The sequence below is a fragment of the Bos taurus genome, chromosome 11 (assembly GCF_002263795.3).
Source record: "Bos taurus isolate L1 Dominette 01449 registration number 42190680 breed Hereford chromosome 11, ARS-UCD2.0, whole genome shotgun sequence".
Classification (NCBI taxonomy): domain Eukaryota; kingdom Metazoa; phylum Chordata; class Mammalia; order Artiodactyla; family Bovidae; genus Bos; species Bos taurus.
In genome coordinates this window covers 100,029,102-100,051,894 of record NC_037338.1, presented here as the reverse complement: position 1 = coordinate 100,051,894, position 22,793 = coordinate 100,029,102, and the positions used below count along the sequence as shown (strand labels likewise).

At 57.0% G+C, this 22,793-nt stretch overlaps 2 protein-coding genes across 3 annotated transcripts; both read left to right on the top strand.

Annotated features, from left to right (window-relative positions):
- The first annotated feature begins 15,250 nt into the window (after positions 1-15,250).
- On the top strand, positions 15,251-20,620 carry ASB6 (ankyrin repeat and SOCS box containing 6). 2 transcript variants are annotated; one of them, XM_015473618.3, is made up of 6 exons: positions 15,251-15,504; positions 16,558-16,739; positions 17,713-17,819; positions 17,915-18,023; positions 18,958-19,044; positions 19,271-20,620. In XM_015473618.3, exons 1-6 carry the CDS (start codon positions 15,392-15,394, stop codon positions 19,810-19,812), a joined length of 1,140 nt encoding a protein of 379 aa, XP_015329104.1. In that variant the 5' UTR covers positions 15,251-15,391; the 3' UTR covers positions 19,813-20,620. The 2 variants fall into 2 exon arrangements, with proteins under 2 accessions (XP_015329104.1, NP_001192590.1); NM_001205661.1 differs by having other exon boundaries at positions 15,392-15,504; positions 19,145-20,620.
- An 816-nt stretch (positions 20,621-21,436) lies between these two features.
- Positions 21,437-22,052, top strand: LOC101905017 (uncharacterized). The gene is made up of 2 exons (XM_015473674.1): positions 21,437-21,465; positions 21,527-22,052. The coding sequence occupies exons 1-2, from the start codon at positions 21,437-21,439 to the stop codon at positions 22,050-22,052; spliced, it is 555 nt and encodes a 184-aa protein (XP_015329160.1).
- Positions 22,053-22,793: the final 741 nt, after the last annotated feature.

Genomic DNA, 22,793 nt, shown 5'->3' with positions numbered 1-22,793 from the left:
TTATTTGCAAAATGTCTGATTATATTCACTACTCATTTTTCTTATGGAATTGGTTCTGTTTCTATAATTAGGCCTTTCTTTCACTGTAACAACCTCTGCAAGACGCTTGACTGTCAATCACTGGAGGACTAAGCCCATTTCACAGATGGAAAAACAGAGACCAAGGATGACATGGCATCCTGAAGCTCTTCTGTTCACCTGATCGGCCCCTGCAGCCACAAACCCAAGAGCCTCTTCTGAAGGAGACAGTTTAGCAGGGACAGCACACAGAGGCTCGCGGACCAAGCTGTGCTCACTGCTGCACGTCTGGGGAATCGTAAACACCGCAGGCTGATGTGACTCAGATGTGACCAGGCGTGACCGTGACAGATCACAGGGCTCTGTAAATATTGTGTCAGGTTGCTATCACAGCGGGGCTCCCTGCTCACCCCAGACCCCGGTCCACCCTCTGGGAAGTGGAGCCAAGTCCAAACGGGGCAGAACATCTGGTCCCCTCCCTCAGCTCACCGCCCAACCTTTTCCCAGCCTCAGTTTCCTTCCTAAGGACGCTCCACACCAGGAAATCCCACTGAAGTGACTGGTTCTCAGTTTTTGGCAAGGGATGAAATATTATATCCCTTTGAAAAATGTTTCTGCTCTACCTGCAAGTCCAAAGATAGAGATGTCCTCCAAATAGAGGGGGCTTGTTATTCACCGAGCCTTCCTGTAAGCCCGGAGATGTACTGAACCACATCGTCTTGTAGCACCGTCACAACGACTGAGAGGGGAGGGGGATGGAGACTCAGACAGCTTGAGCTCCGTCTCCTGGTAAGCTTGTCCGGATTCTAACCATCACGACAAGTTGTCCCATGAGGATTTAGGGCTAAGAAGTCATTTGTTTCTCTTGAAGCAGTATGATCCCTCCTTAAAAAATAAAGACCAAGGAATGAGATCTGCACAAGCCATTGCATTTCCCTTTTTGCCCTGGCTACCAGGAATCCCAGATAATGTTAAGACATAATCACAGCAACTCTCTGTCCAGGAGGCAAGTCAGTGTATTAACTTCTCTTTTCTTCTCCTTTCACATGACTTTTTCATTTTCCTGTGTTTGTTTTAAATCTTTCTGATGCAGTGGCCCCTGCGTTCGACATTTTCCAGCTGCACGACATTCACTGGGTCGCCTGACCTCTTGGTCTTTCCGTTTCCTCACCCGTAAGATGGAGGTGACACTGGGAGCTACCTAACAGGGCTGCTGTGAGAATCAGATGAAATGATCTGTGTAAGAGTTGAGTAAAAACCCTAGCATGAGCCTGGCAAGTGGAAAATAGTCAATAAACAGCACCGATGGGTGTAGTAACAGGCTTTGGGAGACTTCCCTAGTGGTCCAGTGGTTAAAACTTCGTTTTCCAATACAGGGGGCACAGGTTTGATCCCTGGTCGGGGAACTAAGAGCCCATGTGCCTCGTGGCCCAAAGACCAAAACCAAAACATAAAACAGAAGCAATCTTATAACAAATTCAATAAAGCCTTTAAAGAAAAAAGCTTTGATAAAGTCAAGAGAGCACAGAGAACCTGTCCTAAATGGGAAGACTTGGCTGGGTATGAGGCTGGCCTGCTGTGTGTCTGCTGTGGACCTGCTGTGTGACTGTGGGCTGCGTGCTTTCCTCTGCTCTATCCTTTACACCGCGGTGTCTGCAGAGCCTGAACGGAAAAAGAAAGGAGAAGTGATGCAGGCCCTGACCCGATGCACAGTAGGGCTCCACGCAGGGTTATTCTGAAAGAGAATGGTGGATTGAATGGCTGATGGTCAGGATTGCTACTGCCCAGGACACAGCTGGCTGGCGGGGTGCACTAGGTCTAGCCCACGCTACACTGGCATCCAGGCAGTTCTGGGGACCCGAGGACCCGCCCAGGGCTGGGACAGGCCTGGATCTGGGTCCTGGGCCAAATGACAGGCTCCTATTAAGAATCTGCTGTGTGCAGGGCTCCCAGTGGGCACGGCGTGGTGCCCAGGTTACTTACACTCTGGACCTGCGACAACCCCTCTTAGCTGCCCTTGGGGCACGGCTCACGGGCTTCATAGGACCAATGGGAAATGGTCCTGAACAACTCATTCCACAGCAATTTACTGAGCACCTACAGTATCCAGAAGGCTTCCTGGGTGGTGCCAGTGGTAAAGAACCCACCTGCCAGTGCAGGAGACGTAAGATCCCTGGGTGGGGAAGGTCTCCTGGAGGAGGGCATGGCAGCCTACTCCGGTACTGTTGCCTGGAGAATCCCCATGGACTGGTGGATCCGTAGGGTTGCAAAGAGTCAGACATGACTGAAGTCACTGGGCGTGCACTCACGCTCTGAATACTGGCATTTTGGAGGAGCACGAAGCCACAGGGGGACACTCAAGAGAGGCTCCAGTTTAATCTCAGCAGCTAGAGCATCACAGACTCAACTCAGGTGCGCCAGGCACTCTGTTCCAACAAAGACGTCTTCCAAGCTGTGGGCTTCAGGCTCTGGGGACCCATGTGACTCCCAGGTTGAGCCTTGCTGGAGAAGTCCTTTCTGTTATAGGCAGACAAACTGAGTCTTGGAGGGGAAAGACACCCCCTCCAGCCAGAGATCCATCCCACCCCCTCCAGCCCTGGCTTCCCCAGGAATCCAGGGAAGGATGCAGGGCGAGGGGCATGGGCCTAGCTAGGCCCAGGGCACCCCCAGCCTCCACAAAGGCTTCCGGAGCCCTCGGGCCCTGCCCTGGCTCCCTCGCGGGCCCGCCAACATCTTGCTGTGATTACTCTGCGGTGAGCAGAGTAGAGCTGTTCTAGGCCCTTCACCTGCACTCAGCATGGGGGCGGGGGCCGCAGTGGCGGAGGACGAGGTGGGGCTGAAAGACAGGGCTGGGGCGGTCAGCTCACCGGCTTAATTGGGGATCTAATAGTTATTATTATTTATAACTCGATCTTGAACCCTCGCCAGGAGAGTGTGTTCACAGCCTGTACGATCCAGGCAGGCGTTAAATAATTAAACCAAGGGCCTAATCGGTGGTTAAACTCCCCATGGGCCCCCACTTCCTTAGTTCGCTGATTGCTGATATTTTGGGGGTGAAATATGACCATTTTTACGATCAAAGAGATCAGAGTTCCAAAGGCAAGAAACAGGAAAAAAAAAAAAGGAGATGGCGGGGGCGGGGGGCTCTTCCAGTTTTCTTTTCCTCTGACTTAGTGGTCTGGTAAAGTTTCTTTAGACATGCAAAGATTTACACACCTTTCTGCAGGGAGCCTTAAATTACTCCCGATTCCTCACACATTTCCCTCAAGCAGCCAGGAACAGTAAGTCATTGAGAAATGGACCGGCCTCCCGGTAATCACTCGGCGGCCTTTGAGAAGGAGAATGTCTAATGACTTTTTTTTGAAGTGGAGGTCAAGGTTTTTTAAATAAAACAATCTGTATTAATGCAATTTCCTTTTTAGCTGTAGCGATGGATTTTTTTTTTTCCCCCTTTTTGTCCTTTTTTTTTCTTTGGCCAGGGTTGGGGGAGGGATGGGAGGCAGGAGTGGGGAAGAGCATGGCCATTTTTTCTCTCTCCAGACAATGTGCCCCTAAGGACATACATTTATTTAAAACTCTGTATATCATCACCCTGTCAGGGCCTCCAAGTGGGACCCCGAGCCTCCCTCCTGGTTTGTTTCGAATCCCTGGGCCGTGTGGACGGCCCAGTAGGCTGGCTGCTGGGGCTGGCCACTGGTCTTCCCGTTCCTTCCCCTAGGGCGGCTGGACCCCTGCGCTGCGTGGCCCGCACCCCCAGCCCGTCTGATCACCCAGCTCTCAGTGCAGCCATTTGGCCTCTGGTCCTCCACCTTCCCATCCCACCCCACCTCAGCTGCCTCCCACCGCTCAGCACTGGGTGGGGGGCCCCCCCCTCAGGTACCTGGAGACTTTCTTTCCCTGCCCTCCGAGAAGACGTGACTCCACGGTTATGCAGTGACGAACTGACATAACCACCCCAGACAGAGCTGAGTTCCAGTCCCAACTTGGGCACTCTCCAATCTCCCCCACACCCCGCCCAGTTTCCCTAAATCTTCCTTTATTTATCTGTCCAATGGGAGGATGAAAAGAATTACCTGTACCCCTCGGGTCACCACGAGGCTGCAGAAAGCCTCTGCTGGTCATGCCTAACCTGTGCCCCGTGCCTGCCCCCCAGAGCACACTCCACTTATTACGGCGGCCACATCACCACCGCCATTACCCCCAGACCTAGAGCGGGCTTGCCTGGTGGCTCAGCAGTAAAGAATCCGCCTGCCAATGCAGGAGCCACAGGTTCCATCCCTGGGTCAGGAAGATCCCCTGGAGAAAGAAATGGCAACCCACTCCAGTATTCTTGCCTGGGAAATCCCATGGACAGAGGAGCCTGGCCGGCTATAGTCCCTGGGGTCACAAAGAACCGGACGTGACTTAGTAACTACCAACAAAAACTACAGGCCTAGAGCAGAGCCCGAGGGCAGGACCAGGCCTGTTTCCCCCCAGCCCCCACCCCACCACTCCCACCCAGCCTCAGCTCACAAGCTGGTGCATCCAAATGCAGGGCTTAGTACCTCTATCAACACATTTTCATTGATTGCCTTCCAGTACTGGGAGTCGGCTGGAGCACGGGGGATAGAGTGGTGACCCAGAGAGCCTGGTCCTGCAGAGACGTCAATAAGCCAATCTCAGTAGAGAAGTAAACAGATTAGAGCTCCGCGGGGGAGAGGGCTGCGGGAGGGCACCGGGGAGGGCTTCCCCAAGGAAGCTGTGTTAAACTGACTCTTGAAGCCTGCCTGGAGAATCCCACGGACAGAGGAGCCTGGCGGACTACAGTCCATGGGGTTGCAAAGAGTCAGGTACAACTGAGTGACTAACACTTTCCACTTTGCAGGTGACAGGGGACAGAATCTAGGGGCAGCCAGGTGGGAGACCCGGCACTTGCGAAGGACCCCCACAGCCTCCAACCATACCTGTTCCAAGCATCCTTTTTGTTCTTGCTCTGCCTTGCTTTCCCCTCCCAGCCAAGGGCTTGAGTGACCATTTTCAACTGCCCTGCACACACCAAGGTCATGAGGCATCCATTCCACAAGCAGGTGCCACCCTCCTCCCTGTGCCCTTTCTGGGCTGAACCTGGGACCATGGCGGGGACCAGGGTGCCCTGTGGGCTCACAACCTGCAGATGAAGCATGAAGATGCATACTGAACTCAGGGCTGAACTTCAGCCATCCTGGGCAGGGATGGGAAGGTGGGATCCGGGAAAGGACCCCAGGCTGTGCAGGCTAGTGGGGAGGTATTGGGTTTTAGGGGAGAAAGAGAATTAGCCCAGAGGTTGTCTGCCCAGAGTAGAGACCCAGCCCTGGCAGGGGACTCTGGGGCCTGGGGGTGGGGGGTGGCAGGCTTGGTGGAGTCCACGGGCAGGGTTTCTAACATGCAGGCATCTGGCTGAGAGGGAACTAGGTTAGTGTCAGATGGCTCAGCCACTGGGGTCAAAGCTGGGAAGCTGACCACCCATTCCCCTGCCCGTGAACACCCACACTGGCCTAGCTCGGGGCTGCAGCCTGGGATCTGGAGAGTCCTGCTCCACAGGGGTAAGAGATAGACCCCAAGGCCTCTGACCTCACCCCCTCTCTCAGTCAGCTCCTGCCCAGGAAAGCCTAAGCCTGTGCCCAGCACTAGCTGCCCAGAAAAGGAATCCCAATCACTGTGACCCATGCAACACATCTGGGCAGAATCCAGAAAAGCCTGGGATCAAACCCCTGTACTGCCAGCTGTGTGCTCTGCGACCCTAGGCAAGTCACTTCTCTCTCATCTGTACCTACACCTCTGGAGGATTCACCCACCATGCATTTCAAGCCGGGCGGGGCCTTGATAAATGCTGGCTTGAGGAGGGACCCTTGGCTGAGCGTGTGGATTTCTGGGATTTTCTGGAACCTACTCTCTTGGTCTGCGAAGTAGACCTTGACCTCTGGTCACTGCTGACTCCCCTGAGGCCAAATCCCAGGGAACAACTCCCCCGCTGCCCCCAGGCCTCTTCTGCCCTGGCTCTCTCGTCCCGCCTCTGCCTCGGTGTTCAGCCAGCTCTTCTGTCTCTGTGCCTCCTCCATGGTTTCACTGTCTTTGGTTTCCCTCCATCTTTGTCTGCCAGGAACTGTGTCCCGGAGGAACCAATACTCCAGGGCTTTTCTGTGTTCCCTTTTCCAAAGATGGGGAGAGGGAGGCAGGGAATGAGAGAGAAAGAGAGAGAAGAGAGGAGGGAAAAAAAAAAAATCAAAGCCCACATATTGGTTCCAGATGTGGCTCTCTCTCCCAGCCCTCTCCAGCAATTTAATTAAATTCCCCCAGACAGCCAGGAGGGTTTCTTAATGATCAAATTTCCCGGCTCCCCTCCTAGAACGGGCCCTCTCTGTCTCCCTGACGGATGGCCGACGGGACTCTTCCTGCCGTCAGCTTTGCCAAGCAGGGTCCGTGGTGGTGGAGTGGGGTGGGGTGGGGGGCTTCCCCGGAGCACAAAGGACCCTGCTCTGCGCCCCACTCTGTCTCCCTCCATCCCCAAGGGCTCTGAGCCCTCCCGAGCCTTCGCTTGGCAGAGCCTCCCACTCAGCTGAGCTGCATGGGGTGGAGGGGTCTGAGTGGTCCTTGCCCTGAGCTCCGCCTCTGGGCCGGCCTGCCAGGAACTGAGGCCAAGCGGGTGACAGTGGGGGTCAGATGGGGAGTCTGGATGAATCAAGACTCTGGGCTCACAGATCAGCGAGGCACAGGGCAGGCTCAGACCTCCTGGGCACCCTCCCCAACCCATTTTGGCAAGGGGATAGACCAAGGCTCATCGAGGGCAAGGCCTGGGCTGAGATTACACATACCTGCCTTCCAGGGATGGAGAAGGCAATGGCACCCCGCTCCAGTACTCTTGCCTGGAAAATCCCATGGATGGAGGAGCCTGGTAGGCTGCAATCCATGGGGTCGCTAAGAGTCAGACATGACTGAGCAACTTCATTTTCACTTTTCACTTTCATGCATTGGAGAAGGAAATGGCAACCCACTCCAGTGTTCTTGCCTGGAGAATCCTAGGGACGGGGGAGCCTGGTGGGCCGCCGTCTATGGGGTCACACAAAGTCGGACACGACTGAAGTGACTTAGCAGCAGCAGCAGCAGCCTTCCAGGGACAGAGAGGCAGACACAGACAGACTAGCATTTAGGTGGAGACGATGTGCCCGGAGGAGGCCTGGGATGCTTCCCGCATGTGGAGTTCAGTGTCCTCAGTAGCACCCCTGACTTCTGGAGCAGGAAGGAATCTAGGTGAGCCTCGAAACCACCATTTTTTGTGCCCATGAAGCAGTTAAGTTGAGAACAAGCCAGGCCAGACCCCAGGCCCCAGACCTCCTCCCATCTCGAGGTGGGGGTCCTGAGGGGCTCTGCGTGGACTGAACGTTTGTATTCCCCACCCCACAAATTCATACGTGGATGCCCTAACCTCCAATGTGATGGCGTTAGCAAGTGTGACTGTTGGAAGGCGTTAGCTTAGATGAGGCCATGAGGGTGGAACTCCCGCAATAGGATTAGTGCCCTTGAGGTCATCCCCCACAGGGGATGGCGGCCGCCTACAAGCAGGAAGAAGCGGCCTTGGAATGAAACCTACCTTGCTGGTGTCTTGATCTTGAGCTTCTCAGCCTCCAGAACTATGAGAAATGAATGTCTATGGTTGGAGCCACCTAACCTATGGTACTTTGTGCGGCAGCCCGAGCTAAGACAGGCTGCAGGTACCTTCTCTCCCTGTTCTCCTTCTGATCCCTAAGGACTCATCTCTTCTGGAAGAGGCTGGGGGGTCAGGTGAGGCCTCGGATGTGGGCACACATGATGGCAGAGAAAGGGGAGGGGTCCCTCAACATCCCCTCTGCAGCTCTGGGCTGCCCATCTCAGAGCTTCGTCAGGGGCTAGCCCAGCCCACAACTGGCTCTCACAGGCCCCACATCAGGACCACCTGGCAATGTCTGGATGCGGAATGTGGTGGGGACATGTCAGGGAGGAGGCTGCCCTTGGAGCAGGGGCTGCAGCCAGCAGGGCCGGATTTCCTGGAGGGGGCGGGTGCTGGGGAAAAAGTGGGGAGAAGATGGGGGCAGAGATGTCCCTAGGGGTTGGGGAGTCTTGAAAATGCTCCTGAGTGCTTCCTAGTAGAGACACAGAACGAGGGAGGGGACAGGGCAGTCTTTTCCCGGACCAGCCCAGATCCTTCCGGCCACTCCTGCTCCCGGTCCTCTGGTCCCTCAGCTGCCCCCTGAGTCCCACAGAGGGCCAGGCCCTTAAGCGTGGGGACTGCAGCCAAGCAGGCTGGGCCGCTTGTGAGGGTTGCGGGGGGTCAGGGTGGGGTCAGGTGTCGGGGAGGGGAAAGGAGACAGGAGTTTGTGGGGGGCGCACACAGGAGAAAGCCCAGGGTGGCGGCGGCGGCCCCATGGCCGCACCAGAGGGGGTCTGCCCAGTCCACCTCTCTGCCGGGACTGCCAGGCCTGTGGCTGGCAGCCCCACCAAGGAGAGGAGGGAGACTAGTCCTTGTGTGGACTGCTGTGTTCTCCAAGTGGTGGCTCAGACGGTATAGAATCTGCCTGCAATGCAGGAGACCCGGGTTCAATCCCTGGGTCCGGAAAATCCCCTGGAGAAGGAAAGGGCAACCTGCTCAAGTATTCCTGGTGGAGAATCCCATGGACAGAGGAGCCTGGCGGGCTACATACAGTCCATGGGGTTGTAAAGAGTTGCACAGGAGGAGAAGAGGACGACAGAGGATGAGATGGCTGGATGGCATCACTGACTCGATGGACGTGAGTCTGAGTAAACTCCGGGAGTTGGTGATGGACAGGGAGGCCTGGCGTGCTGTGATTCATGGGGTCGCCAAGAGTCGGACACGACTGAGCGACTGAACTGAACTGAACTGAGTGACTGACTAATACCAAGCATCTTACTTTAAGGAAACTCTGCCAAATCAAAAAAGAGAGAGAAATAAAAGGGGAGGGGAGTAGTTTTACCAATTTCCCCCTCCAGGGCCTTATAAGGGACAGACCTGGCTGCCAACAGGGAGCACCGGGAAGGTGGGGTGCTGGGCTGGGGCTGTGACATTGGCCCTCCTGCAGCCTCAGCCCTGAGTGTGTGTGTGTGCACATATGTGAATGCGTGTGCATGACTGTGTCTCAGCAAGTGTTTGCATGTGAGAATGTCTTGCGAGTGTGAATGCAGTGTCACACGCACGTGTGGGTGTGTAAGGATGCCTGTGTGTGAAAGTGTGCATGAACATGTGTGAGCGTGTAAAAGGGTGAGCAGGAGTGGGGGGGGGAGGGGAGCGGGAGGGAGTGCGGGGGACCATGGCTGGGCAGGGGGTGGGTTTCCAGGGAGATGCCGAGGGCCAGGCTCGGGCTCGAGTCCTGGGGAGCTGCTTGCTGGCTAGCTGGCCTGGAGCTGGTCAGTCCTCTCTGCAGGCCTTGGTCTCCCGACTATGACCCAGGAGTATTGCTACCGCTTCTTTCCTGGGGTGTTCTGACCAGTCGATGAGACATCCATGTGAAGTGAAGTGAAAGTTGCTCAGTCATGTCTGACTCTCTGAGACCCCAAGGACTACACAGTCCATGGAATTCTCCAGGCCAGAATACTGGAGTGGATAGTCGTTCCCTTCTCCAGGGGATCTTCCCAATCCAGGGACTGAACCCAGAACCCACACTGCGGATTCTTTACCAGCTGAGCCACTAGGGAAGCCCAAGAATACTTCCCAAGAATACTGAAGTGGGTAGCCTTTCCCTTCTCCAGGGGGTCTTCCCAAGCCAGGGATTGAACTCAGGTCTCCCGATTCTTTACCAGCTGAGCCACAAGGGAAGCTGTGCAGAGCTTCTAATCTGATGCACGGGCCCAGGACGCCCTCCACCAGAGGCTGCCGCTGTACCAATGCATCATCCATGCAGTCAACCTGGGCCCTGTGGTACCAGAGGACTAGGGAGGGCAGCCAGGGGAGGGCGGCGGCCAGGGGAGCCGGGGGCATTCGGGAGGGCCTCAGGGGAGGTGACCTCTGTGCTGGGAAGGATGTCCCTAGGTGAAGTTGGGAGAAAGTTTTTTTAATTAATTAATTTATTTGGCTGTGCTGGGTCCCAGTCGCAGGATGTGGAATCTCCGATCTTCAGCTCCGATATGTGAACCCTTGGCTCAAGTGGGATCTAGTTCCCCGACTAAGGACCGGACCCAGGCCCCCTGCACAGAGTCCCGGTTTCTGGACCACCAGGGGAGTCCCAGGAGGAGAGAAGTTTTTGTGGACAGACCTTGCTCTGGTGCTCTATGGTCTTCCCTTCAACCCCAGGAGTAAGAGTGCTCAGGGCCAGATCCTGCCTCTGGCTGGTTTAGCATTTTGAGTCTCAGGTAAGACACAGTCCTTGGTAAGAAGGTGGAAAATCACAGAAGCCCAAAGAAGATCAAAGTTTCCCTGATCCCGGCCCCTAGAAATAATCACTGTTAACATCTCAGTATGGGACCACTGAGAATTACTCCCGGGACTTCCCTGGTGATCCAATGGTTAAGATTCTGTGTTTCTAATGCAGGGGCTGTGGGTTTGATCCCTGGCTGGGGAACAAGGATCCCAGATGCCATGCAGCACGACCAAAAACTTAAAAATAAATAGAAGAATTAGTCCTTCCCATGCGCACATGTACACACACACACTTTTTCCCAAGTGGGATCAGACAGCACCTACCGTTCTGTAACTTACTTTGCTGAGCTTCTGTAGAGCAGAATCGAGCATGTGGTAAGTCCCATATGTCAGCTGTTTTCACTGTTAGTGTTGAAAAGCTGGAGAGACTACACTTCTCTCCTTATTTTGGTCACCCTTTTTCATCCTTCGTGACATGGCTGTGCATGTCCTTTGACCATTCTTCTCTTAGGGTTTTCGTTTTCTTCTTGTTGATTTTCAACAGTTCTTTATATATGAAGGTTATCCCCCTCTGTGCGTTAGGTACTCAGAGTGACTCCCAAACTCCCTGGGGAGGAGGGGGCAGGGACAGACCCTGCTAGGGTCTGAGCACTGGGTGCTTGGCCCCAGGCCCACCGCCTGCTAAGAAGCCTGGAGTTGGGTGGCGGGAAGTGGCTGGACCGGCAGGATAGTGAGAGGCAGGCAAAAAAAGAGAAGGTTCAGAGCTGAAACGAGAGGCTCTGAGTGACAGAGCCTTAATGGGAGGCAGATGGAGGAAACAGGATTGCCCTTGCTGACGGGAAGGAGGTCATGGGTCACGGAGCTTTCTAAAGATAGGAGTCTGGGAGACGGGCAGGCGACAGGGCCTGTTCCATGGTGTGGTGCCCAGGGGCTGGGACAGAGCAGAGGTCAGCCCCTCCCTTCTGCATGTCCAGACCCTCTCAGGCCCAGAAGCAGAGGAGATGCAGGCACCCGACCCCTGGAGGCCAGGTATATGGAAGAGACCCCCAAACTTGGGTTAATGACCCAGCCCAGCTGTGCAACATTGGACAAGCACTCAAACCTCTCTGAGCCTCAGTTTCCTTGTTGAAAAGGGTGTAATACCAACACCTACTTATTGCTGTTCAGTCTCTAAGTCACATCTGACTCTTTGAAACCTCATGGGCTGCAGCACGCCAGGCTTCCCTGTCCTTCACTATCTCCCAGCATTTGTTGAAATTCATATCCATTGAGTCAGTGATGCCATCCAATCATCTCATCCTCTGTCACCCCCTTCAGGAGGGTATATTAAGATAAGTATGTCAAACGTTACTATAGAATGGGCTCAGTAAATAAAAGTTAACTTGGGATTGTTACTGTTCTAATCACTAGACAATTGTTCTTTTAGAGCCCATTGGCGACATCAAGGATCTCTTCATTGGCTCCAACTCTGTCAGAGCCAAAGGCCTTTGAGTTACAGGGGGGGAAACTGAGGCCTGGCGTCCAGAAGGGCCATGCCTGGGGTCATCCACTGGAGTGGCTGTGTATCCTCCAAGGAGATATTTTAAATCCTAATCCTGAGGAACCTATGACCGTGGTCTTATTTGGAAATAAGGTTTTTGCAAATGTAATCAAGTTAAAGTGAATTCATACTGGATTAGGGTGGGCCCTCAATCCAGTGACTGGTGCCATTTAGAAAGGACAGGGAGATCTGGACACAGACACAGATGTAGGAAAGAAAGCCACATGAAGACAGAGGCAGGCAGAGATCAATTCAGTCCAGTCACTCGGTCGTGTCCGACTCTTCGAGAACCCATGGATGGCAGCACGTCAGGCCTCCCTGTCCATCACCAACTCCCGGAGTTTACTCAAATTCATGTCCATTGAGTCAGTGATGCCATCCAACCATCTCATCCTCTGTTGTCCCCTTCTCCTCCTGCCTTCAATCTTTCCCAGCATCAGGGTCTTTTCCAATGAGTCAGGTCTTTGCATCAGGTGGCCAGAGTATTGGTTTCAGCTTCAACATCAGTCCTTCCAATGAATAGTCAGGACTGATTTCCTTTAGGATGGACTGGTTGGATCTCCTTGCAGTCCAACGGACTCTCAAGAGTCTTCTTCAACACCACAGTTCAAAAGCATCAATTCTTTGGCACTCAGCTTTCTTTATAGTCCAACTCTCACATCCATACATGACCACTGGAAAAACCATAGCCTTGACTAGATGGACCTTTGTTGGCAAAGTAGTATCTCTGCTTTTGAATATGCTGTCTAGGCTGGTCATAACTTTTCTTCCAAGGAGTAAGCATCTTTTAATTTCATGGCTGCAGTCACCATCTGCAGTGATTCTGGAGCCCCCAAAAATAAAGTCTGTCACTGTTTCCACTGTTTCCCCATCTATTTGCAATGAATTTATGGGACCTGATGCCATGATCTTAGTTTTCTGAATGTTGAGCTTTAAGCCAACTTTTTCACTCTCCTCTTTCACTTTCATCAAGAGGCTCTTTAGTTCTTCACTTTCTGCCATAAGGGTGGTGTCATCTGCCTATCTGAGGTTATTGATATTTCTCTCAGCAATCTTGATTCCAACTTGTGCTTCCTCCAGCCCAGCATTTCTCATGATGTACTCTGCATGTAAGTTAAATAAGCAGGGTGACAATGTACAGCCTTGATGTACTCCTTTACCTATTTGGAACCAGTCTGTTGTTCCATGTCCAGGCAGAGACCAACACAAGCCATGCCCAGAGATGCTAAAAACCTTCTCTATTGTCTTCAGAGGGAGCATGGTCCTGCTGACACTTTGAGGTCAGAGTTCTGGCTCCCAGGACTGAGAGAGAACAGATTTCTGTTGTTTTAAGCCACCCAGTTCCTGGTGCTTTGTTCTCACAGTCTCAAGGAATGAATGAAGCCAGGGTTGAGGCTGGCCTTGGGCCAGGCTGTGTCCACCCCTCCCAGTTCTGCCCTGGACCCTATAGAATGGTCTAGAAGATGGGCCGCCTGTCGTTACTGACCACGTGCTCTAGCCTTCTCCAGGCCCCTCAGGCCCCTCACCTGTGCCATGGAGCAAGTGACTCGGGATCACTGTGAAACCCGGGGGTCACCTGGGGGTGCCTGTGCCATTCAGGGCCCCGGGATCAATTGACAGGTGGGGTGTGAATCCTTCAAAAAGGGGCAGGCATTCCCAGACCCCCAAGGGAACTCCTGCGGAGACTGAGGTACACCAGAGCAAGGGTCCCATCCAGAGGGATCTTGTTGCCAGGTAGGAATTTGGGCCCAAGTGTCCAGTCTTCTGCTTTTACAAGACAAGCTGGAAATCTCCGCTTCTGTGTGAGTAAAATAAATTTCCCAGTTTCACTTAAGGAGAAGATACTTCTTCCTGGAGTGAGAACCAAGGCAGACGTGTGCTGGAAATGAGGGACTTTGTAGTCTGGAGCCCCTTCTGGCAAGCTTGCCACGTGTGTGTGTGTGTGTGTGTGTGTGTGTGTGTGTGTGTGTTAGTCGCTTAGTCGTGTCCAACTTTTTGTGACCCCATGGACTGTAGTCAGCCAGGCTCCTCTGTCCGTGGAATTCTCCAGGCAAGAATACTGGAGTGGGTTGTCATTTCCTCTTCCAGGGGATCTTCCTGACCCAGGGATTGAACCCAGGTTTCCTGAATTACAGGCAGATTCCCTGCTGATCCCCCTACCACTTTTCTTGCCCCTTTAGGCAATGGAGGGGGAAGCAAAATTAGGTCTTCTGAGACCTGATGGGGATTTTAAAGGTTCATCCCTTGATCTGCACAACAACCTTATAAACTGAAGAATTATAAGCAAGCAATTGTCCAGCCCTTGCTGCATACTGGACCCTGCTGGGTCCCCATAGCTGGACCTGGAAGGCTTTGGATTGGGTTTTTCTTGGTGGACGGGGTCGGGGCGGGATTGGGGAGCCCTACTCTACCCATTTTTTAATGTTTAATCGTAGGCACATGGGATTGTCTTTAAATTCATCTCTAAACGTTTTCCACTTCCTTCAACAAGACTTGTCCCTGACACGTGTCAGGTGGGAGAGACTCCCAAGCCCACGTGGTGGAGGGTGGGGGGCGATGGGAGACCAAGGCTGCCACCTGAGCGGCTGGGACTGGTGCACCCCTGCACGACGGGCTTTCCAGAATCACGAAGACATCAGGGCTCCACCGTGGGCCTCAAGGTTGTGGACGTTTGAATGCGAGGCCCAAGGCCTGACGCTACTCCCTAGAAAAGTGGCCCCAGCCTTGGGCTCCTTCCTGTTAGATTCGACTGACAGTAACAGAGCTCTTGACCCAAGATCTTGCGTGGGTTTGATTATCCCCATTTTACAGATGAAGAAAGTGAAGTTCATTGAGTCCATCAAGGCAGAAAGTGGAAGAAGCCCCAGTAGGCTGCAAGGGCTAAGGAATCGTCCTCATCGCCCGTCGGGGTGGGTGTAGTTCAGTCAGAGTGGGGAGAAGGTGAAAGCCAGGCCCAACCGTGGTCCGACCCAACTCCCACCCAAGTCGGGGGCACCGGGGGTCCAGCCTTCCTGGGAGCTGGGAAAGGATCCGCCCGGTGTGTACTCGCTCAATGGGCGGAGCTCGGACGGCGCCCAGCGGCCGCGAGCGGGATAGCAAGGCGGAGCCGGGTCGGGCCGGGAAAGGAGTTTGCGGGCCTAGGGCTGGGATCGGACTTGGCTGCGGGTCTGCGCCCTCCAGTCCTGCGGGCTGCCCCCACAAGACACCCCGAGCTTGCTCACCCAATCGCACCACGATCCTCCGAACCCGCAGAGGGCGCTGTCGCCGCCGCCCGGTCCCTTCCCCGGGGCCTGAGCGGGCCGGAAGCGCGCGGATGACTTCCGGCGCGTAGCCCCGGGTTGGGCGGTGCACCGAGCCGGGCGCGGGGCGGGGGACTGGACCTAGCGAGTGGCCGAACCTGGTCAGGACTGCGGGCCCCGCGACGCACCCCAGTCGGCGTCTCCGCCTCGGTGGAAGGTGCGGCCGCCGCCATGCCGTTCCTGCATGGCTTCCGGAGGATTATCTTCGAGTACCAGCCGCTCGTGGATGCTATCCTGGGCTCCTTGGGCATCCAGGACCCCGAGCGGCAGGAGCCCCTGGACGGGTAACTCGCGCCCTCCCCCGCCTCAGACCGGCGCGGCACCCCTTTCCTTGTCGCCATAAATATGGCGGGCGGTGTCCTCATCTGTCAGATGAGACCGAGGGCGGGCGGGGATGGGTGGAGGCGGCCGCGGCCCGCTCAGGGAGGGCCGTGGGGCTGGGTGGCGGCAGGGCCTCTGCCTCAGCGCCCCACCCTGCGCCCTGCCTGTCCTGTGCCCTCTACCTGGAGTTGCAGAGGGGCAGGGTGTAATCGGTAAACGCGGCGCGGGATGAGCTTTCTGTAGCCCCGAGTTTCCCGTTTGGTATAGACAGGCGCGGGTCTGTCATACATGAACCTGTGGGAAGGCTGTTCAGAAAGCATCGTTTAGAGGCTACATTGGCGAGCTAAAACCCTCAGCCTTCGTGGTGATCGTGCTCCCAGAGAGGAGAGGCTGACAGTGATTAAAGTGGTATATACTGCCTTACGTGGAGCGGAGAAAAGAGCCGAGGAGAGGGGGATCGGGGGTGTGTTTCGGGCATCAGTTGGAATTGGCGAGGGGGGTAGGCGGGTTGGGGCTGTGGAGCAAAGGGCTTTCTGGGTCCCTCTGCCTTCGGTGGACCGAACGTCTCTGAGTGTGATCGGGCTTCGGGAGGTCTGCTGACCGCCCTGGCTGCGGGATGGCCTGAGCTGGGGTGCAGCACCTTCTGCAGCCCCGGGTCAGTCGGTGTCTGGTTCTTGCCCTTGGCCGCAAGGGTTCCCTTCAGTGCTGACAGCGCAGGTGTATGAGGCTTTGTACCCAAGCCAGGGGCCAGGTTGTATGGGTAACTTGGAAGGAGGTTGATGACAGCCCCAATCCTTTCTCAGCAAACCTGAGGAGTCTGCTCCATTGAAAAGATCTTGCTTGGTCCTTTCTCCCACCCTTTTCGGAAGAGACTTTCTGCCCCATGGAGCCAGGGCCCTGCCTGGGGTGGGGGTGGGGGCGAAGTGGGGGGTGACTGCAGGAGACCAAAGGCCACCTACCCGCAGGGTGCCAAGCCAGCTTGTCCCACCCTCAGCTGGTCCTCTCTCCTGCCCCAGGCCCAGTTATGCCACCAGCGAGGAGAGCCGCATCCTTGTTCTCACCGAGCTGCTGGAAAGAAAAGCCCACTCTCCATTTTACCAGGAAGGCGTGAGCAACGCCCTGCTGAAGATGGCCGAGCTGGGGCTGACACGCGCAGCTGCCGTGCTCCTGCGGAATGGAGCCAACCTCAACTTTGAAGGTCCTCCGGAGCCTGGAGGGCTGGGGTGGACAGATGGCTTAGGTGTGGCCTGGGCGGGGGTGGGGGGTGGGGGTGGGTGGGTGGTCAAGCCTCCAGGCTCTGCCCTCATCTGTCTCAGGGGTGATGCCCGAGGAAGCCCGCACTGGGTGGCCTCCCAGCCTGCAGGTTTCCCAGAGGCCCTTAACCGCCTCTGCTCGGAGCAGGTTTGTCACTGCTCCTGTCAGGCGATTGACTTAGCAAACTTTCCTCCAGCTCCCAGTTAAGTCCTTGCTTCCATTAATGCGAAAATGGGGCTGCTGGCGCTGTGCCCAGAGCTAAGGGAAAGTAATTTTCTGCCGCTGGTTCTGAGCCACGGGGAGAGGGGGGAAACAGATAAGACACTGGGCATAAATCACAGACTGACGGTGTTGGCGTCCGGCTGGTGTGCCCGGGAGGTGCTGAGGGAGCCATCTTCCTTCCCTCTTTGTTTTGCCCTGGGTGGGGGGCTGGGGCGGGAGACAAGGTCAGCCGGGAGACACTCGGGACTGACTTGTTCCCAAATGGGGGTTTTTGTGCTGATACAGGACGTGCCAGGCGTATCTTTCCTCCCTTTTGGAGGACAGGCTCAGAGGCTGCTGGGCTCCTGGGAGGTCAAGGAGCTGGGGGAGGCATTCTGTAGTCAGTCACTTGGGAGACCCAGCTTTGAGCATTTGTGGGTGTTCCTCCCCACAGTTTTGTTTTAGGTCCTATTTTACAAAAGGGACTAAAACCCAGATTAAGTACTTGTCCGTTCATTGGAATGCCTCCCCAGTACCCGAACTTAGGCCTGACTCCGAGCACCCTAGCATCCGACGAGGACAGCTGTGTCCTGACCTCTTATGGTGCCAGGAGCCCTTGGGTTGGAGTGTTGGGGCTGGGCTGCCAGGCTGGTCCTGGGATCCTGTGAGAATGTGCTGATGGGCAGGACTGATGTGAGCTGTGTCTGCGCCTTCAGACCCCGTCACCTACTACACGGCACTGCATATCGCCGTCCTGCGAAACCAGCCTGACATGGTGGAGCTGCTGGTGCGCCACGGGGCCGACATCAACCGGAGGGACCGGGTAAGAGCCAGCCCTGCTCTGAAGGAGGGATGTGGCCGGGGCCCTGAGCCGCTCACAGGCCCCAGGGCCAACCTGGTTGTGCTTTCTCGGCTCAGATCCACGAGAGCAGCCCCCTGGACCTAGCCAGCGAGGAGCCGGAGCGCCTGCCCTGCCTGCAACGCCTCCTGGACCTCGGAGCAGACGTCAATGCGGCCGACAAGCATGGTGGGTGCTCCTGGAGAAAAGCAGGATGGGCTGGGGCAGGATAGACTGCCTCGTGAGGTAACCCCGGGCGTGCGGGGGTGACGGCTCGTTAGGCAGGCTGGAGGCAGCCCGTCTGATGGCAGAGCATGGCTGGTGCGCGCTGGTGTCTTCTGCTGACTCACAGAGGCTCGGGAGGCAGTGCATCTTGGCCCCACGAGGACGTCTGCAGGAGCTGGACCTGTGTGCTCAGCTCCTGAGTGATGGGGCTTCCTTCCACCCAGGCTGGGTCTCAGGTAGCATTTCAGGGTCCAGAAAAATCCTCCTTCTCCTGGCCCTTCTGGTCCAGTGTTTGTGTCGGTGGAGAGAAAACGGCCAGAAACTTGTCACCCTCAGCCGTGGCTGAGAGGTCAGTTTGGTGTTTTGTTTTTGGCTGTGCCGGGTCTTTGTTGGTATGTGGACGTCTGTCTAGTTGGCGAGTGGGGGCGACTTTCCGGTTGCGGCGTGCAGGCTTTCCATTTCGGAGGCTTCTCTTGTGGAACACTGGCCCTAGAGCATGTGGACTCAGGAGCTGTGGCTCCCGGGCTCTCCAGCACGGTCTTAGTTGCTCTTCGGATATGGGATCTTCCAGACCAGGGATCAAACCTGTGTCTCCTGCACTGAGGTGGATTCTTTACCACTGAGCCACCAGTTTTGGTGTTTTTTTTTTCATTTGGCTGCACCGGGTCTGAGTTGTTGCACATGGGATCTAGTTCCCTGACCCGGGACCAAACCCAGACCCCCAGCACTGGGTGCACAGAGTCCTAGTCACTAGGCCACAGGGAAATCCCCCAGGTCAGTTGTTTTTAGCCTTCAGTATCTGGACCTGAGGGTATTTCCTCTCCCACCCCCAGGCCGTCCAGCCTGACCTCTGCTTCCCCAGCCCTCACTCCCCGCCTCACCAGCTCTCCCCCTCTAGGTAAGACGGCCCTGCTCCACGCTCTGGCCAGCAGTGACGGGGTGCAGGTCCACAACACCGAGAACATCCGGCTCCTGCTGGAAGGAGGTGAGCCCCGCCCTTCCACGCGGCTCCCCCTGGCCCGTGAGGCGCGGCTCCGCTGGCCGAAGGCCTCCTCCCACCTTCTTCCCCCTCCTGGCTCTCCTAGGGGCGGACGTCAAGGCCACGACCAAAGACGGGGACACAGTGTTCACCTGCATCATCTTCCTGCTGGGCGAGACGGTGGGAGGCGACAAAGAGGAGGCCCAGCTGATCAATCGCTTTTGCTTCCAAGTCACGCAGCTGCTGCTGGCCCACGGCGCCGACCCCAGCGAGTGCCCGGCCCACGAGTCCCTCACGCACATCTGCCTCAAGAGCTTCAAGCTCCACTTCCCCCTGCTGCGCTTCCTGCTGGAGTCGGGAGCCGCCTACAACTGCTCCCTGCACGGCGCGTCCTGCTGGTCCGGCTTCCACATCGTCTTCGAGAGGCTCTGCTCCCACCCGGGCTGCGCGGAGGACGAGAGCCACGCGGACCTGCTGCGCAAGGCCGAGACCGTGCTGGACCTCATGGTGACCAGCTCCCAGAAGCTGCGGCTGCCCGAGAGCTTCGACATCCACCCCGTGGGCAGCCTGGCGGACAAGATCCAGGCCCTGCACTCCTCCCTGAGGCAGCTGGAGAGCTACCCGCCGCCCCTCAAGCACCTGTGCCGCGTGTGCATCCGCCTCTGCCTTCAGCCGTGGCCCGTGGACGCCAAGGTCAAGGCCCTGCCTCTGCCCGACAGGCTCAAGTGGTACCTCCTCAGCGAGCACAGTGGCGCCGTCGAGGACGACCTCTGACCGTCCGGGCTGCGGGGCGGGGTCTGGGCAGCCCCGTCGGCCTGTGGGTGATTCAAGTACCAGGGCAGCCCGAGGGGAGGGCCTTGGATCCGCCTGTCAGAAGGTGCAGGGTGGAGCCAGGTGGCCGCAAGCGCTCCAGCGGGGGAAGGCCTCTCTCTGCAGGGAGACTGCCCCCGCTTCCCCTGGGAGCGACTCCAAGCCTCAGCCCACAGTGGAACCAGGGACAGGGTTTAGGACAAGCACAGACCCTCCTGATGGGAGGGAGTGCCAAGCACTGAGAGAAGCAAGGGGGCTCCACGCCTGCGCCCTCCTGAGGAAGCTGGCCCGGCCCGCGTGGAGACGCCCGGAGGGGCCTGTGGGGTGCAGCCCAGCTGAGACCCTTGACTCTTCACTCAAGATTCTGTCAAAAACATAAGTGCTTCGGGGCAGGTAGGGAGAGAGCTGAGCTAACTCTGGCCAGCTTCTATAGCTCTGGGGCAAGCCACCCAGCACCCTGCCTACCAAGGGGCAGGGCTGTGCTCTGGTGGCAGCTGTTTGTGCCAAACCTGGGGTTTGGGGACCAAGCCTTCTAAAAAGCAATCATGCATGACCATGGGCTGTCTTTCTGAAATGTCTTATGTCGTGAGGGCTCATCTGATGGGAAAAGCTACCAAGGCTGAAAGCCAACCTCCGCCCTGTGTTGAGCCCTCACCAGGCCGCCTGCAGGTCCCACAGGGTGGTTATTGTGAATTGTGTAACCGCCTTGGAGATAAGCTGAGGGGACTAAAGGATATATTTATAAATTAAACTGATTTCTCTTGGCCTTAAAGGTCCTTGTGTAACATTCACACATACACGCCCACCACCTTCCCTGAATTCAGGGTAAAGGATCCCACAGCAGCCGGGAGGGAGGGGCGGCAGGCACAAGATGCCGCGCTTAGAGCAGTTTGCAAACCGCTCCACACGGTTGTCCCAGTAAAGACAAGCACCACTCCAGACAGGCGAGGGCCTCTCCAATATAGGCTTCACCCTTTTATTTTTGACTGAAAATGCCCCCCAAGGAGGAGCCACAGGCACAGCCAGGAGTGACACTCTGGCCTCTCCCCTTGCCGCAGGCTGCAGTGACCATCAAGTTAGGACGCCAGGGCCCCATCCCCACCAGCACCAGGAACGTGGACACGCCCCCACCCCCCACCAGCACCAGGAACGTGGACACGCCCCCACCCCCCACCAGCACCAGGAACGTGGACACGCCCCCACCCCCCACCAGCACCAGAAACGTGGACATGCCCCATCCCCACCAGCACCAGGAACGTGGACATGGCCCCATCCCCCACCAGCACCACGAACGTGGACACGGCCCCATCCCCCACCAGCACCACGAACGTGGACACGGCCCCATCCGCCACCAGCACCAGGACCGTGGACACACCCCTATCCCCTACGAGCACCAGGAACGTGGACACGCCCCCATCCGCCACCAGCACCAGGACCATGGACACGCCCCCATCCGCCACCAGCACCAGGAACGTGGACACGCCCCCATCCCCCACGAGCACCAGGACCGTGGACACGCCCCCCATCCGCCACCAGCACCAGGAACGTGGACACGCCCCCATCCCCCACCAGCACCAGGAACGTGGACATGCCCCATCCCCCACCAGCACCAGGAACGTAAACATGCCCCATTCCCCCACCAGCACCAGGAACGTAAACATGCCCCATCCCCCACCAGCACCAGGAACGTGGACACGCCCCCATCCCCCACCAGCACCAGGAACGTGGACACGCCCCCATCCCCCACGAGCACCAGGACCCTGGACATGCCCCCATCCCCCACCAGCACCAGGAACGTGGACATGCCCCGGCCCCCACCAGCACCAGGAACGTGGACACGCCCCCACCCCCCCACCAGCACCAGGAACGTGGACACGCCCCCATCCCCCACCAGCACCAGGAACATGGACACGCCCCCATCCCCCACCAGGAACGTGGACATGCCCCCATGCCCCCATCCCCCACCAGGAACGTGGACATACCCCATCCCCCACGAGCACCAGGAACGTGGACATGCCCCTGGCCCCCACCAGCACCAGGAACGTGGACATACCCCAGCCCCCACGAGCACCAGGAACGTGGACATGCCCCAGCCCCCACGAGCACCAGGAACGTGGACATGCCCCATCCCCCACGAGCACCAGGAACGTGGACATGCCCCATCCCCCACGAGCACCACGAACGTGGACATGCCCCATCCCTGAGCACCAGGAACGTGGACATGCCCCATCCCCACCAACACCAGGAACGTGGACATGCCCCCATCCCCAACGAGCACCAGGAACGTGGACATGCCCCATCCCCACCAGCACCAGGAACGTGGACATGCCCCCATCCCCAACGAGCACCAGGAACGTGGACATGCCCCATCCCCACCAGCACCAGGAATGTGGACATGCCCCATCCCTGAGCACCAGGAGCGTGGACATGCCCCATCCCTGAGCACCAGGAACGTGGACATGCCCCATCCCCACCAGCACCGGGAACGTGGACATGCCCCATCCCTGAGCACCAGGACCGTGGACATGCCCCATCCCCCACCAGTACCAGGAACGTGGACATGCCCCTAGCCCCCAATAGCACCAGGAACATGGACATGCCCCCAGCCCCCACGAGCGCCAGGAACGTAGACATGCCCCATCCCCCACCAGCACCAGGAACGTGGACACCCCCCCATCTCCCAACAGCACCAGGAACATGGACATGCCCCCATCCCCACAATTCAGCAGGTGCCGCATGGGCTCTGGCAGCCAGGAGGTCTGGAACTGCAGGCCCCACAGCCCCAGCTCCCCTCCTACCCCGAGGCACAGTCCTCAGCAACTTCATTAAGGGTCATTCTGTTCCTCCTGAGGCAGCCAGGCCTGTGACTGGAGGGCCAGCCAGTGTCCTGGAGGTGAGGGACTCTCGCTTCTGATAGGAGCACAGGGGCCCCGGGGTCGCCCAGT

What these genes read in the sequence shown, in the direction of transcription:
- ASB6 (NM_001205661.1), top strand. Translation starts at nt 15,392, where the DNA reads ATGCCGTTCCTGCATGGCTTCCGGAGGATTATCTTCGAGTACCAGCCG. An exon ending in CGGCAGGAGCCCCTGGACGG is followed by an intron (nt 15,505 to 16,557) that starts GTAACTCGCGCC and finishes CTCCTGCCCCAG; the next exon opens with GCCCAGTTATGCCACCAGCG. An exon ending in CCGGCTCCTGCTGGAAGGAG is followed by an intron (nt 19,045 to 19,144) that starts GTGAGCCCCGCC and finishes TGGCTCTCCTAG; the next exon opens with GGGCGGACGTCAAGGCCACG.
- LOC101905017 (XM_015473674.1), top strand. Translation starts at nt 21,437, where the DNA reads ATGCCCCATCCCCCACCAGCACCAGGAAC. An exon ending in CCCCCACCAGCACCAGGAAC is followed by an intron (nt 21,466 to 21,526) that starts GTAAACATGCCC and finishes ATCCCCCACCAG; the next exon opens with CACCAGGAACGTGGACACGC.